General features: G+C 36.0%; 4 protein-coding genes across 4 annotated transcripts; 1 reads left to right on the top strand and 3 right to left on the bottom strand.

The window, feature by feature from the left end:
- The first annotated feature begins 833 nt into the window (after positions 1-833).
- LOC112718446 (uncharacterized) lies at positions 834-3,202 on the top strand. Its single transcript, XM_025770203.1, has 3 exons — positions 834-1,527; positions 1,666-2,495; positions 3,089-3,202. Exons 1-3 carry the CDS (start codon positions 834-836, stop codon positions 3,200-3,202), a joined length of 1,638 nt encoding a protein of 545 aa, XP_025625988.1.
- A 4,080-nt stretch (positions 3,203-7,282) lies between these two features.
- Positions 7,283-9,705, bottom strand: LOC112714651 (uncharacterized). Its single transcript, XM_025766289.3, has 4 exons — positions 9,231-9,705; positions 8,671-9,080; positions 8,212-8,502; positions 7,283-7,693 (listed from the first exon to the last, which is right to left on the bottom strand). Exons 2-4 carry the CDS (start codon positions 9,055-9,057, stop codon positions 7,484-7,486), a joined length of 888 nt encoding a protein of 295 aa, XP_025622074.1. The 5' UTR covers positions 9,058-9,080; positions 9,231-9,705; the 3' UTR covers positions 7,283-7,483.
- A 387-nt stretch (positions 9,706-10,092) lies between these two features.
- On the bottom strand, positions 10,093-13,854 carry LOC112714653 (probable disease resistance protein At1g15890). The gene is made up of 3 exons (XM_029289549.2): positions 13,724-13,854; positions 13,555-13,607; positions 10,093-13,403 (listed from the first exon to the last, which is right to left on the bottom strand). The coding sequence occupies exon 3, from the start codon at positions 13,382-13,384 to the stop codon at positions 11,891-11,893; it is 1,494 nt and encodes a 497-aa protein (XP_029145382.1). The 5' UTR covers positions 13,385-13,403; positions 13,555-13,607; positions 13,724-13,854; the 3' UTR covers positions 10,093-11,890.
- LOC114924594 (disease resistance protein At4g27190-like) lies at positions 10,355-11,803 on the bottom strand. Its single transcript, XM_029289477.1, has one exon. The coding sequence runs from the start codon at positions 11,801-11,803 to the stop codon at positions 10,355-10,357; it is 1,449 nt and encodes a 482-aa protein (XP_029145310.1).
- Positions 13,855-14,311: the final 457 nt, after the last annotated feature.

Raw genomic sequence — 14,311 nt, 5'->3', positions numbered from 1 at the left:
TATTGTTCTTGTTGATATATCTGTATACTGTGTGACTGTGTATTAGTGTATATTATTAATTTGTCTAGTGGTTTTTTTATTTTTTATTTTTAGTAAAATTGATAATAATTTAGTAAAAAAATATTATTAATTTATTATTGATGTTTAATTAATAAAAAATATTTAGACTTTATTTATTCATGTGAGTATATAATTATTTGATTTTTTTCAGGTAAAAAGAAATTAAAATATTTTATGATGAAAAAGCAAAGTAAAATTGATGCAATTTTTAAGAGAAAAGCTGCTGATAATGTTGGAGTTCAAACAAGTCAACCCTCTAATCTTATTTCACAAGAAGTTCAAGTAAGTGAACTCTCTAATCTTACTCAAAATACACATGAACATGAAGACAAAGTTCCAAGATTAGAAAGAGATGTTGATATCTCTTTACTAGAAAGGGATCCAGGAAAGCGACGTCCAATTTGGCAGTATAATGTCAATGAACGTGACAAGATTCGTAGAGCATACATAATAGCTGGGCCATACCACCAACAAATATTAGCTATCCAGCTTCTGGTAATAACAATCACCGTCGATATTTTCAATCTTCTTGGTTTAAGAAATTTCCAAGTTGGTTAGAATATTCACCAGAAAAAGATGCTGCTTATTGTTTGCCTTGCTACTTGTTTAGTAAACATTATGGTGCTCGCAATGATGGAAAAAATGCATTTTCAGAGTTAGGATTTAGTAATTGGAAGAAAGTAAACAATGGAGTGAATTGTGCATTTGTATGTCACGAGGATTCTATTCCTAATTCTCCTCATAATTTATGTGTGAAATCTTGTGATGATTTAATGGCTCATTCTAAGCATATAGATAAAGTTCTTGATAGGCATAGTGATGAAACTATTGCAAATAACCGATTAAGGTTGAAGACATCTATTGATGCTATTCGATGGCTTGCATTTCAAGCATGTGCATTTAGAGGCGACGATGAAAGTCCTGGATCTTTGAATAGGGGAAATTTTATTGAGTTAATTAAACTTTTAGCTTCATGTAATCAGAATGTTAATAATGTTGTCCTTGAAAATGCTCCTGGAAATGCTCAATATATATCTCCCGGTGTTCAAAAAGATATATTGCATATCTTTGCTAGAAAAGTGCGTGCAACAATTCGAGAAGAAATTTGTGATTCTAAATTTTGTATAATTATTGATGAAGCCAGAGATGAGTCAAAGCGAGAACAAATGGCTGTGATTTTGAGATTTGTAGACAAGCACGGTTGTGTTCAAGAAAGATTTTTTGATCTTATACATGTTTCTGATACGTGTTCTTTGACATTGAAAACAGAAATTTCATCAGTTCTTTCTCGTCATAATCTTGATGTTCAAAATCTTAGGGGACAAGGGTATGATGGAGCTAGTAATATGCGTGGTGAATGGAATGGATTGCAAGCTCTATTTTTGAAAGATTGCCCTTTTGCTTATTACATTCATTGTCTTGCTCATCGATTACAATTAGCACTTGTTTCTGCAGCCAAAGAAGTTTGTTATGTTCATCAATTCTTTTCAAAACTTACCCTAATTGTGAATGTTGTGACTGTTTCTCCTAAATGTCATGATCAGTTAAGGGTTGCTTAAGCAAATAATGTTGCAAACTTAATTGCCAATGATCAAATTGTGACAGGTAGTGGACTTAATCAAATTGGTACTTTGCAAAGAGCTGGAGATACTAGATGGGGGTCTCATTTGAATTCTGTACGTAGCTTGCTATGCATGTTTGATGCTACTTGTGAAGTTCTTGAAAAAAGCACTGAAGAAGGTAATTTCTCCACTCGTGGTGATGCTAGTGCAGCTTATGATGCTATCACATCCTTTGAATTTGTCTTTGTTTTGCATTTGATGAGAAATATTTTGGAAGTTAGTCATGATCTTTGTCAAGCTTTGCAACGAAAAAATCAAGACATATTGAATGCTTTAACTCTGGTTTCTACTACCAAGACTTTAATCCAACGAATGAGAGAATCAAGTTGGGAGGCTTTCATAAAAGAAGTTATATTATTTTGTGAGAAACATGAAGTTGAAGTTCCTGATTTGAATGCAATGCATATTCCTAGAAGAGGCCGAACTCGCAAAATTATTGACCAAATTTCAGTGGAGCATCATTACCGTGTTAATTTATTTCTGGCTGTAATTGATACACAGTTGCAAGAGATTAATGGAAGATTCAATGATAATATGGTAGAATTTCTTACTTTAAGTTCAACTTTAGATCCCAGAGAAAATTATAAGCTCTTCAGTGTCAACAAAGTATGTGAATTAGTAGAACGGTTTTATCCAGACGACTTCACTGACCAAGAGAAATTTCACATTAGAATGCAAGCTCAACATTATGAACTTGATGTTCCTAATCATGTTGAGTTAACTAACTTGTGCACAATTTCGGAGTTATGTCAAGGATTAACGAAGACAGGAAAGTCTTTAACATATCCTTTGATTGATCGTTTGATTCGCTTGGTATTAACTCTCCCTGTTTCAACTGCTACAACTGAGAGATCTTTTTCAGCTATGAATATTGTGAAGAATAGACTCAGAAACAAAATGGAAGATGAATTTCTTGCTAATTGTCTTTTGATTTATATTGAGAAGAAGATTGCTGAAAGATTTGACACTGATTCTATTATCGATGAATTTTATGATATGAAGAATCGACGTGTACCACTTTGTTAGTAACAAGTACACATGTTTTTTTGTACTTTAAATATATAGTCTCTGTCGTTATATTTTTGTAATGCATCTTACATTATAATTTATTTACATATTTTTTTTAATATTATATATGTTATTGGCCCCCCACAATAACATTTCTGGATCCGTCCTTGTGTGCAAGTTTCCTATATTACTCGCATGCGACCCTACCAAAGCGATCTTGCCAAAGTTTCAATTTTTAGCATCCAAAGTGCTTCTTCTTCTGACATTGTATTGAAAGTGATGGAGGAAGGGTGGTGATGGTAATGGCGGTAATACAGTGTTGATAGGATTTGAGATTGGAGAAGTGATGATGAGAAGTAAAATTAAAAGTTAGAGTAAAGTTGTTGTTGTTGTGACAGTGGAGAAGGAGAAAGATGAGGCTGACGGTTGGTGACGGTGGCGATGATGATGGTGTTGGTGAAGGAGGTGGTAAAATTGATGAAAAGAATAAAGAGAGGGTTGAAATTTACTAAGAGGGGAATTGAGATTAGGATTAGAAAAATGGTAATTTGGGATTTTTAGGTATTGAGATTAGGGTGTTTAGGCAATGGAGGTGTTTGAGATTTGGGAAAAAAGAGATGAGGGGTTAAAGATAATGGTGGGGGTAATTCTGGAATTTTATTAAAAAGTCAACATAAATTTAGGATTTGGGTATTTTTGTCGTACGGAATCCATCTTTGATGGATACAACATTAATTTCCTTTTTTAATGGGTACTTTTGTCAGCGTTCGTAAAGTTCATGGGTACATATGGTTGTTTTTCCTAATAAGTTTTTATAATATGAAGCTTTAAGGTTATTTGACGACTGAGTATAGGTTCATAGATTAATTTGTTCATTGGTTCCTTGTTTGTTGATGGTTTAAGATATTTGTTATTGTTAGATAGGGAAATTTGTTGTGGATAGTAGAATTTAATTATTTTCTGTATATCTTTTATGTTCTGTGCAACCAACTAGGTGTATATACAGTGTGAGACGGCAACAAAATATGCCCATGCATGAGCAGATCATCCCGTATTTAGAGAGGGCAGGATTGTACCAATTGGCCAGGCTAAACAACCACTGGTTCTGGTTGGATGAGCCGTTGGTTAGTGCATTTGTTGAGAGGTGGCGTCCTGGAGGCACACATTTCACATGCCTTTCGGGGAGTGCACAGTGACATTGCAAGACGTGGCCTTTCAGCTAGGGTTGCCCGTCGATGGGGAGCCTGTGAGTAGTTGCTTTTGTGAGTTTGAGAAATTTATTTAGGGTGGCCGACCAGTTTGGGAGTGGTTTCAGGACCTATTCAGTGAGCTGCCACCACCGAATAAGGTCAAGCAGATGACGATATACTTTACATGGTTCCACGAGAGGTTTAGGTTCAGCAAAGCAACGGAACCATCCATGGTGGGTTTGATCCCAAGGATCCAGCAGGGCAGATCCCTATATGACTCCTCCCAGTCGCCATAGATCTGTGCTACTGCCTTCTGCTTCGCCAACCACACCTTCTGATAACTGGGCCTGAAACCGTATGTCACCTCCGTTACCTCTTGCAGCACCTTAATCGACACTGACGCATCAGCTCGAACCAATGGAAAGATCCTCGCACATATGACATGATAATCAAGCTACTTGTGGTTGCTCGATATCGATGTGGCCATACACGTTGTACCTCCTAACTTCCCATGTGCTCTTCCTCTTTCGCATGACTATACGAATCAACCACGTGCACCTGTTACCAAACTCCTTGCATCTCCCCTGGTATTTCAGATTGTCTGACTCCATAACTCTATACTCAACTCCACGCCGAATGCTGTAATCTTTTACACTCAGCACGGCTTCCTCCTTACTCTGGAACGATTGGTCAATCTGGAATTCTGTCAAAGGATTCGCATCATGCATACCCTGTCCCACGAAGGTTGCTTCTACATTCTGGTGTTGGCCGATGGCTTCCAAGTTCAAGGACGACAGGTGCAGAGGGTACTTTTGTGTTCTAGAACCAGAACCTCCATGTGCTGTACATGTACTTCTTGGAATATCATCATCACTGTCCCCACCAATATCGACCGGCTCCTCATCCGAATCATCGTCACGCAACGCATTCTCAACTCGATCCGGTCCGGCCTCAAATTCAAAATCAGGCATAATAGGAGGCACACTAGTATGAACAGCCCCAGCACGTTTGGGCTCAGGAATCAGAACTGCAACTGCTACCACAGACATCGATGTCAAGGCACCTCCGACCGTGGTTGATTGAGGATTCGGTGCCGATGCCCCAGAGCTGTCGACACCATCTTTCAACTTCGCAAACAGCTCAGGTATCCTCACCTCCGAAAAACTACGCCTGCAGTGAAACAAGACCTGCAGGTCTTCATCCGACCTTATCACAAAGGTCTCATATCTCACACCAGCTGACACAACGGCAATGGAAATCTTGTAAAACAACTTTTTTACTCACTTCGTCCCATACGCACCGAGCTTCCGTAATATGCTGAGCTTAATCTATGCCAACATACTCGAAGATCGGATAAAAATACTAAGTAGTTCTCTATCTTTGAATTTCACACCATGCCTTTTGCTCTTTTGAATTTTTCCAGAGCAGTGGACCAGAGCTACAAAACTATCCTCCTCTTTCATTTGTGAATAACACTCTTCCTCCACATTTGGCCCCTCCACAATTTATATAGGCAACCCCTTTCACACATACTTAACGGAAACCGCTATAGCCACTAGCGGTTTACTCACGACCCACAACACACATAAACCGCTACTGGCAGTAGCGGTTTATGACCAAACAGATTCATGCAGAAACTGCGGCATGCAACATCGATTTCCATGCATTCACACATCAACGTAATTTGCGACTAGCAGCAGCGGTTTCTGTGCTTTTGTAAACCGCTACTGCCGGTAGCGGTTTCCATAGATACTTGAAACAATGCATTTGCGTCTTAGTTTTAGAAACAATGCATTTGCGTAATTTTGATGGTGAAACAATTTATTAACGTGAATTGCCCTATATATATATATATTAAATTCTTTCATAATGAGTATAAGAGTATTAAAATTAATTATTAGTAAAAATTTAAATTCTTTTACATAAATATTAACTAAAAAATTTATTATTTAATTTTTTTTCTATGAAAATCCTATTCTTTTTAGTCGAGCGGAGACTTTTATCCCCTACGACCTTTTTATAAAAGTAGTTTAATTTTATAAATTTTTTGTATTATAATTTATAATGCCATGACAAAAATGACATAATTTTAAAAAAATCTTATTCCCGTAATATTATTACAAGTAAAAACACTAATTATCAATAATGTTTTACTCTTTTACTTTTAAACAAAATTAAAATTTGAACAATACATATTTTTTTATTCAACACATTGGAAAAATCAAGTATGAAAACACAATCATCGAGTTCATTTTTTTTTTAATTCTTTGGCCAATTCAAATTTCTCTGATTGCATAAAATATTTTATCCGACAATGACAATGTATATAAATCAAACTATTTTCTTTTTGTATTATCTTAAAATCTAGAGTAAATACGTTTTTCGGTCTCTACCCTTTTTAAAAATTGACAAGCCGCTTTCTAATTTTTAAAAAATGACAAATTGGTCCATGTCTATTTTTTCTGTTAGACACATCAATCCTTCTATAGCCAATAGACAAGAGTTGACGTGTCTAATGGAAGAAATAGATAAAGGTCGATTTGTCCAACAAAAAGATCGATGTGCCTAACAGAAGAAATAGACAGTGACCAATTTATTACTTTTTAAACGTTGAGAAACGGCTTATCAATTTTTAAAAAGGACAGGACCAAAAAGGTATTTACTCTAAAATTTACTATCGTATTACCATCAATTAGTGTGCCACTATTATTTAAAAGGAGAGACAAAATTTTATATGGTAACAAGGTATATTTAGTCAAAAAAGAAAAATGTTTAAACATTAACTAATTCATGTTAAATAAGTAAAATTGTACATTAAATCAAAGTAAAATAAATAAAGCCAAGTCCAATAGTCAAATTGAATCGCAATTTATCAAATGAACAAAAATGAAAATTGAAAAAACTCAAAATCTAGCTAAATTTATTGTTTTTGTCAAGCATTTTTAGCCATCAATCTAGTTTTTCTAGTATAATAATTCAACAATATATTTTTAATCTATACATAAAATATTGCTGGTAAAAAATAATAAATTTTGTAAGTCTTCTAACATTCTTTGTAGAAATTTTATGTAATTTATTTTGTTTACTATAAATGTAAATTCTTAATTTATTATCATAGAATGGAGACAATGTGATAAAAATATAAAACCAATAAAATCAAAATCAAGATAAGGAAAATTAATTAAATTGAACCAAAATCAAATCAAACTTAATTATATCTTATGAAATCAAGCTAAACTAGATAGGGTGCATATAAAAATTGTAAACGGCAGAGATGGTTCCTTTGGCATTCAATGTTTCGCTTGACCATGGACAGATCCCTTAACTGTTTGAGATCCATAACCACAACTCAAGAAGGACTAGAAAGAGGAACAATTATTAGCCGATGTGATTGATATAATATGAGCAAATTAAAGTTCCTTAGTAATCCCATAAATTAATGCAACCATGATAACAATACATCATATGTTCTTCACAAAAAGAGCACATGCACTTGCATTAAGCATCAATGTTTTTTTTATGTTTCTATTGTGGAACTCTAGATTCTAGAACTAGAACACATATCTGCATCATCAATATCATTCTATCTTTGTGCACATAGCATCACTCATTCTTCTTGTTCTGTTTCAGCATTTGCTCAACCTGTCCACTATATGGATGAACATGATAAGCATACTGCTGAAGAACAGAAAAGATAACCATTTCTATACAAACCAAAATGTTCTGCATCGCTTCCTCGACATGCTCCACGTCTAACTTCAAATGACGCGGCTTGAGTACGCCCATTCCTCCTAAGATGTCAAGCAACATTCCCTGCATGCATTTTCCCAGACAGCGTTCAAAGTGTAGGACAAGGAAAATAATTCGAGAGCACATGGGTGATGCAAGATATTTAAGGCAGTACAAAGTTATGAACTCTTGAAAAGGAAGACCTTGCCATCATAAGACAAATTAAGAAGGATGTAAATTTGAATATACAAAACATCTTCAGAACAATTAATTAGGAAAGTTAATTTGAAGCATAGCTTAAGGGAAGTTACTTCTAAAGAAAATCACAATATATAGATCAGAAAACTGTTGCAGTTGAGTTTTGCTAGGCATAACCACATAAATAGCAGACATCAATAGGTTGAAGACTTGAAGATCAACAAGTCACATGATTCAATGAAATACTCAATTTGATTTAGATGCTGTGTCATTAGTCACAGAAAATCCCAATATCATGCAGAATAGTTTTATTTCTTCAGTAGCACCACTAGTTTGTTGTACTAGTCTGCTTTAGGCGGTATTGAACAAAGCTCATCGGATGATGATAAAAGAGAACAAATTACCTGCCAAAAGCAGAAGAAAACAATTCCTTTGATGCATAAGAACTTTGCTAGTGGTTTGTGTGGTTCCAATTCTTTTGCAAACACATGGTAAAAGACCACCAGAGAATACAAGGCCAAAGAAACAGAAATGTTGAGAATGATGGTGAATCCCCAGCTCAACCAATTTGGATACAGCCCAACTGCTTGTAACAAAATCATCAGCACGGAACACACTGGTCGGATCACAACAAACTGCCATGTCCAGTACTTTAGAAGCTTTAGTGTATGGTGGTTCAGTCGAACAGTATGAGGCTGCACAAGATCAATTCACACTATCATGAAAACCATGACATCAAAACAACATACACTCCTTGTTCCTCAGTTAGATCTAAGAGAACATCTCTGAAATCAAAACCTAACATGTGATGTAAATAGAGTGAACTAATTAACACATAAATTGAATGAAATGTAAGGTAGTACCTGGAAAAGTGTCATGGGAAAAGAGTGGTGAATTTCCCTGCCTTTGATCTCATCAGGCACAATGTTTCTGCTGATGGATATGTTCAAGTAACTGTACATCAAAGAGAGGAACTTGGCAATGACAAGAGCTTCATAGCATTCCTTGATGGACTCCAAGAAAGTGAAGAACTCCTTGCTTCCCCTAATATCCAAGAGTCCCACAAAGGAGACAACAGCATAGATGGGAGCCATGAGGATGATGATGATAATAGCCTTTTGCTCCTTTGGATTCTTCCAATAGAAGAGATGCTGTGACAGTAACTGCGTCGTGAAATGCATTGAAAGCATAACACAGAATCCAGATCCCATCATAGTGATCTGTGCAGGATTCAAGTTTCTGAAATCCATCGCTACTCACGAAATCCTAGAACCTGATAGACACGGACAGAGTCATACACTCATGGACATGTTTCTTTGAAAACAACCTAGTTTATGTCGAAATCCGGCATGACAAGAACTAGAAAGCAAAATATGATTGAGTTTGGATGAAACATGGGAAGAAGTGAAAGAAGGAAGCATACCTTAGTTGGATTGAAGTTGAAGCTGAAGCTGAAGCTGATGAATGATCGAACTGGTTTGTAACTTTGACTGACCTCAAAGGCTCCCCAGTCCAACAACTACTTCTCTCTTGGCCAAATGTTGCTGTGCTTCGTGGTGTAAAGATTGGGTCACACGTGAACCAATAAGATCTTGCCACTTCACCCAGCCTGCTTCACAAATCTCAAGGCCAAACACGTTGAATTCACCGTTCTAACTTCGCGTGCTTTGCGTGGAATGGAATGGCCCAATGGATTTTGTTTATTTATTTCACTAATTTTATACATACAGAGATATTAATATCAAAATCTTGAATAATTTAGGTAATTGGTACTTCAAATGTATTTTTTTTTCTTGTCATGTAATAAAAGTTGTGTTGATGTGTTCAACATTACCATAGAAATAAATTCCGCTCAACCTTTTTTTTTTAACCCCCTCTATACATTCTTCGACAGACCCATGAAAGAGTGGTAAGCAGAGGGTTGGTGTATATCAGGATTATGAAGGTATATGATATTTCATCAGAGTATGAAGATGGTATAAGACAAATCGGATCATTCGATTGGAAGTATTGTAATCGGATGGACCGAATACAGAAAATTTTGAATTCGATTTGTGTACTTGCTCCACGTGGTAGACGGTATAGAAAACCCTGGTCCGATTTCAGTACTTTACACAAATCGGATCTCTTTTTCTTTGTAATGAAATCAAACAATCCGATTTCTTCCTACTAAAACAACAAATTAAATACCGTCACAACAGTGTATATCCCTTCAATATTTCATAACTCAACGTAACTCACATGTCAACCTCATTAAAAAAAAGTTTAGCCTGAGAATAGTGTTAGTAATCACCCAACAAATAATATATTTCCGCAAAGTCCCACAGATAACATAAAAACAGTAATTAAATATGTAAAATCAGTATCTCCAGCTTAGACAAATTGAAGACTCTAACATGGCACCAAGTCTAGATATACAATATATGATGAAGCTGTTTACATGAAAAAGGAAAGGGAAAACAATAACAAATGTACATATCTGAAAGGTAACGATTTAAAGATAATAATTATTGGAACAATCCCATAAGAGAAGGGATTAAAACTTCTCTATCTATTTGGAACTATTGCTCCTACTTGGCTGCTGCTACCAACATTATCTGACACCATTGTCATCTCTATGAAATATGTCTGCATTATTTGCTTGGCATCAGGTTCATCCCACTCAAGTGAATCCCACCAACACTTTGCTCCTTTGATTTCCAAAGCATGCGGTGACAATAGTTGCTGGTTAAGGCCTACTAATTCATCAAGATCAAAGGGTAATCTCTTCAGTGCATCACATGAAACTACTTGAAAAGAGCATGGAGAGCCATAACTCATGAATCCATCATATATTCCTTTTAAATTTGGCATGAACTCCAACCTCAATTTCCTTAATCTAGGCAAGTGAATTTTGGCAGCATGAATGTCATTACTGTTTCTTCCTCCTCCTTCCCATCTCATCAAATCCTCCATCTTGTTGCAGTGGCCGACTCTAATTTCTTCAAGATTTGACAGTTGAAGCAAAAGGTTCCCTGAGAATAGGCTCTTCAAATTTGGACAAAATTCTACATTTATGATCTTTAATCTCATAAATGCAGATGAAGTCATCACTTCCCTACATATCATCTGCAAATTGATCAAATATCTCAGCACCAAAGTCTCCAGCATAGATAAATCAATCTGCTCAGTGTCAACAATTCTTTCTACACTGTAACAGCAAACTACTGTGCATTTCTTGAGCTTCTCTACATGCAAAAGGCAAGTAGTTAACTCTGTGATATCATAGCAGTCAATAAACTTCAACTCGATAGTATTTGCTGGGATTGAAATTTCCTCTTTGGCAATGGATATGCTGAGAAATGCCACACTCCATTTCTCCGAAAATTCTTGGATTTCTCCTGGTCCAACATTGAACTTGAACTTCTCTAGCTGAGCACAGTGACCAGAGCAAGCATACAGATTATAGAGATCACAGTGCCAGAAATCCACTTCAAGAGATGATAATCTTGAGGAGGATATGATTTCACCAATGCTGATTTCAGAAACGCTGAGTGGCAATGTTTTTTGAAAGACGAGAGCATTAGATGCTAATAACTCCTCTAGAAGGGTTAATGCTGAGAGAAAACCAGATGGCAAGATGTTAATCATGGTATTGGAAATATTTAGCCTTCTCAGGTTGCATAGCTGTTCTGTCCCATGGGGAAGTTGCTTTATGTTTTGGCAACCCGAAAGGTCGAGAACCATCAACTTAGTGAGTTTTGCCACAGAAGGGATCAATTTCAAATTCCAGCAATTGCTCAATAATAAGGCACATAGATTCTCTAAGTTAGAAACCGAACCCGGCAGCACATGGATCCCAGTGTAAGAGAGATCAAGAACCTTTAGGCTTTGCATGAAATCAAAGAAGTCATAAGGTATGTTTTGAGGGAAAGAGTTGTATTGCAATAACAGGGAAGTAACAGCTGGACATGATGGAGGATTGCCAAGAAAGATATTATTCAGATCATTTTTCATCAATGACACCCTTAGAGCATCTTCTGTCCATTCATCAATTTGGGGAGGTTTCTTCAATTTGTTGCCAGCTTTGACAATGCAGCGCCATCAAGGATCTGTTTTCATGATTGTCAAGGCCATATCTCGTATTAAGTCATGCATTTTGACACATTCCATCTCATTGTCTGCAGCATTTTCCAACAAGCATGCATATTTTAGTTCATTCAATATGATTTTCCCCTTCTGTTTGCTTGCTGAAATGCTATCCACAGCACCTAATAAACCTTCCCACATCCAATACTCAATCAATTCATTTGCATCAACATGATTACCTTCAGGATAGAGAGCACAATATAGAAAACAGGACCTACTCGTGTCATCCTTCAATTTTGTGAAGCTGAATTTCAAACGAGAAAAAACAGATTCTTCCATTTGTTCTATGTTGAGAGCTGAAGCTTTTAACCCCATCAATGAAATCTGCCATTCTGAAATATCAGTTGCATTTCTCAAGGCACGCCCCACGGTAACAATACCAAGAGGTAATCCCATGCATTCTTTTGCCACATCTTTTGCAATCAGTTTGATGTCCGGAGAGGCCAATGCTTCATCCCCAACTTTGTCCCTGAAGAGATCCCATGCTTCATTTTCTGTAAGAGCCTTTACTTTGACATCTCTATCTGTTTCCATGCCTCGGCAAACGCTTACCCTTCGAGTAGTTATTAGCAGTTTGCAACCGTTCTCCACAGTTGGTATTGGTATTCCAACTCTTTCAAGAGAGAATGGCTCCCATAGATCATCCAGAATCAAGGCAAACTTCTTCCTTCTTTGGAAAGCTTCAAACAGTGTGGCAGCTCCTGAAGTCTCATCCTGAAATCCTGAAAGGTCTATATCAAACTTCCCTGCAATAACCTTTTGTAACTCCTCAGTTTTCATGTCCTTTGAGGAACTAACCCAAATAACACTGTCAAATAGTCTATTTTCCCTCAATAGTCTATTGTTAATTTCAGCCATAATAGTTGTTTTCCCCACTCCGCCCATCCCATGAACACCAATAATTCTCACTCTATCATCCAATATGAAGTTCAAAATCTTGGTCAAGTTTTTCATTGTTGTTTCGTGTTCCATTAGCTTTGTTGTTGGAAGGGTTTGCCCTTTTTGAGGCGAAGTTTCAGCCAATGAATCATCTGCAAATCGACCTTTCTCTAGAAGCTCTCTCACCTCCTCCATTTTTTTCTCAATAAGTTCTCCTCTCTTTATTCTTGAACTATAATAAAATGGAGAGAGAACACTTGTGCTTCCACTTTCTTGTTCAACTTCCCTTATGATCTTATTTACTTCATTTGCAATCTCATCAACATTTTTCAGCCACAATTCCACTTCTTTCTTTGGATTCATCCCTTTTTGAAGCCACATTTGATTTAGCTTGGCACACATGTCGACTTTCCGGGCATCTAGCTCCTCCAACAATGACTTGAGCTTGTTCAAATTCCTTTTGGGTCTTCTAAGGTGTCTAATATGATGACCAAGTGATTCTTGAAGACAGTTCTGTGTACAGAGGCAGCTCATAACGCCCGTGATCGCACCAACGATGTTAATAGCCATTTCAAAATCAAATATATATCTGGTTAAGACACAAGGAGGTGCTCTTCAGTTTGGATTAATTATATAGTATGTAGTCTCAATATGTCTAAGAAGATAAGAACAAATCTAGAAGTTATTTTACACATTTACACAATTTGAATATAGACTTATTTCAGAAGGATCTGTCATACCTTGCACTTTCAGGAAAAGCCTCACTTGTGAGTTCAAACTGTCGCAGCTGGATCTTGAATGAAAGTACAAAGATATAAATAAGAGACACGTTAAAAAGAAAAGAACAAAACTAGTAATCAATTATCAGTTTAGAAGGGTCTAAAACAAGTTTTTTAATGTTGAGCTCACCTGATAAGAATTGATGATCTTCAGCTTCAATTAACACCGGCTAGAACCTCCAAAGAGAAATGGAATGCTTGATGCTGTATTGCTGTTTTGCAACAATAGACATTGACTCAATGTGTTGAGTTGAATGTTGACGTGTGATAGTGTGACACAATATAAAAATAATCATGATACGTATATACAAAAAATCAGTAACTAAATTAATTATCAGTATAAAATAAACGTTGAAATATAATACACATTATAATAAGTTAAACAATACACCTTTATACACAAATATATCATGACTGAATTGGTAATTGATTTTTTATGTGCGTATAACATTTTTTATTTACAAAATTAAAATAAATCACTTCACCTAAACATTTTGACATGAGATTTATTTATTATTTTCTTTCAGAGGAAAAAAAATTAGTAAAGAAGTTGTAAATGTATTCATAAACGTGTGATTAAAGGCAAATTACGATTAATGGTCACTGAATATAACCCGTAACTTCCTATTTGAGATCCTACAGGAAAATTGACTCTGCTCTTTAATTTTTCTTTTGGAGAAAATAGCAGAAACCTTATGCATGCAACCACATTAGAAAG

This window comes from Arachis hypogaea, chromosome 10 (assembly GCF_003086295.3).
Source record: "Arachis hypogaea cultivar Tifrunner chromosome 10, arahy.Tifrunner.gnm2.J5K5, whole genome shotgun sequence".
Lineage (NCBI taxonomy): Eukaryota > Viridiplantae > Streptophyta > Magnoliopsida > Fabales > Fabaceae > Arachis > Arachis hypogaea.
This window is presented reverse-complemented; position numbering and strand designations above follow the sequence as displayed.

Excerpts from the sequence above, each read along its gene's own strand:
- LOC112718446 (XM_025770203.1), top strand. The coding sequence starts at position 834 with ATGGCTCATTCTAAGCATATAGATAAAGTTCTTGATAGGCATAGTGAT. Across the intron at positions 1,528-1,665 it reads TTCTGCAGCCAAAGAAGTTT|GTAGTGGACTTAATCAAATT; the intron begins GTTATGTTCATC and ends AAATTGTGACAG. Across the intron at positions 2,496-3,088 it reads TTGATCGTTTGATTCGCTTG|TGGAGAAGGAGAAAGATGAG; the intron begins GTATTAACTCTC and ends TTGTTGTGACAG.
- LOC112714651 (XM_025766289.3), bottom strand. The coding sequence starts at position 9,057 with ATGGATTTCAGAAACTTGAATCCTGCACAGATCACTATGATGGGATCT. Across the intron at positions 8,503-8,670 it reads TTCCCATGACACTTTTCCAG|CCTCATACTGTTCGACTGAA; the intron begins GTACTACCTTAC and ends GATCTTGTGCAG. Across the intron at positions 7,694-8,211 it reads TTTTCTTCTGCTTTTGGCAG|GGAATGTTGCTTGACATCTT; the intron begins GTAATTTGTTCT and ends AAATGCATGCAG.
- LOC112714653 (XM_029289549.2), bottom strand. The coding sequence starts at position 13,384 with ATGGCTATTAACATCGTTGGTGCGATCACGGGCGTTATGAGCTGCCTC.
- LOC114924594 (XM_029289477.1), bottom strand. The coding sequence starts at position 11,803 with ATGAAAAATGATCTGAATAATATCTTTCTTGGCAATCCTCCATCATGT.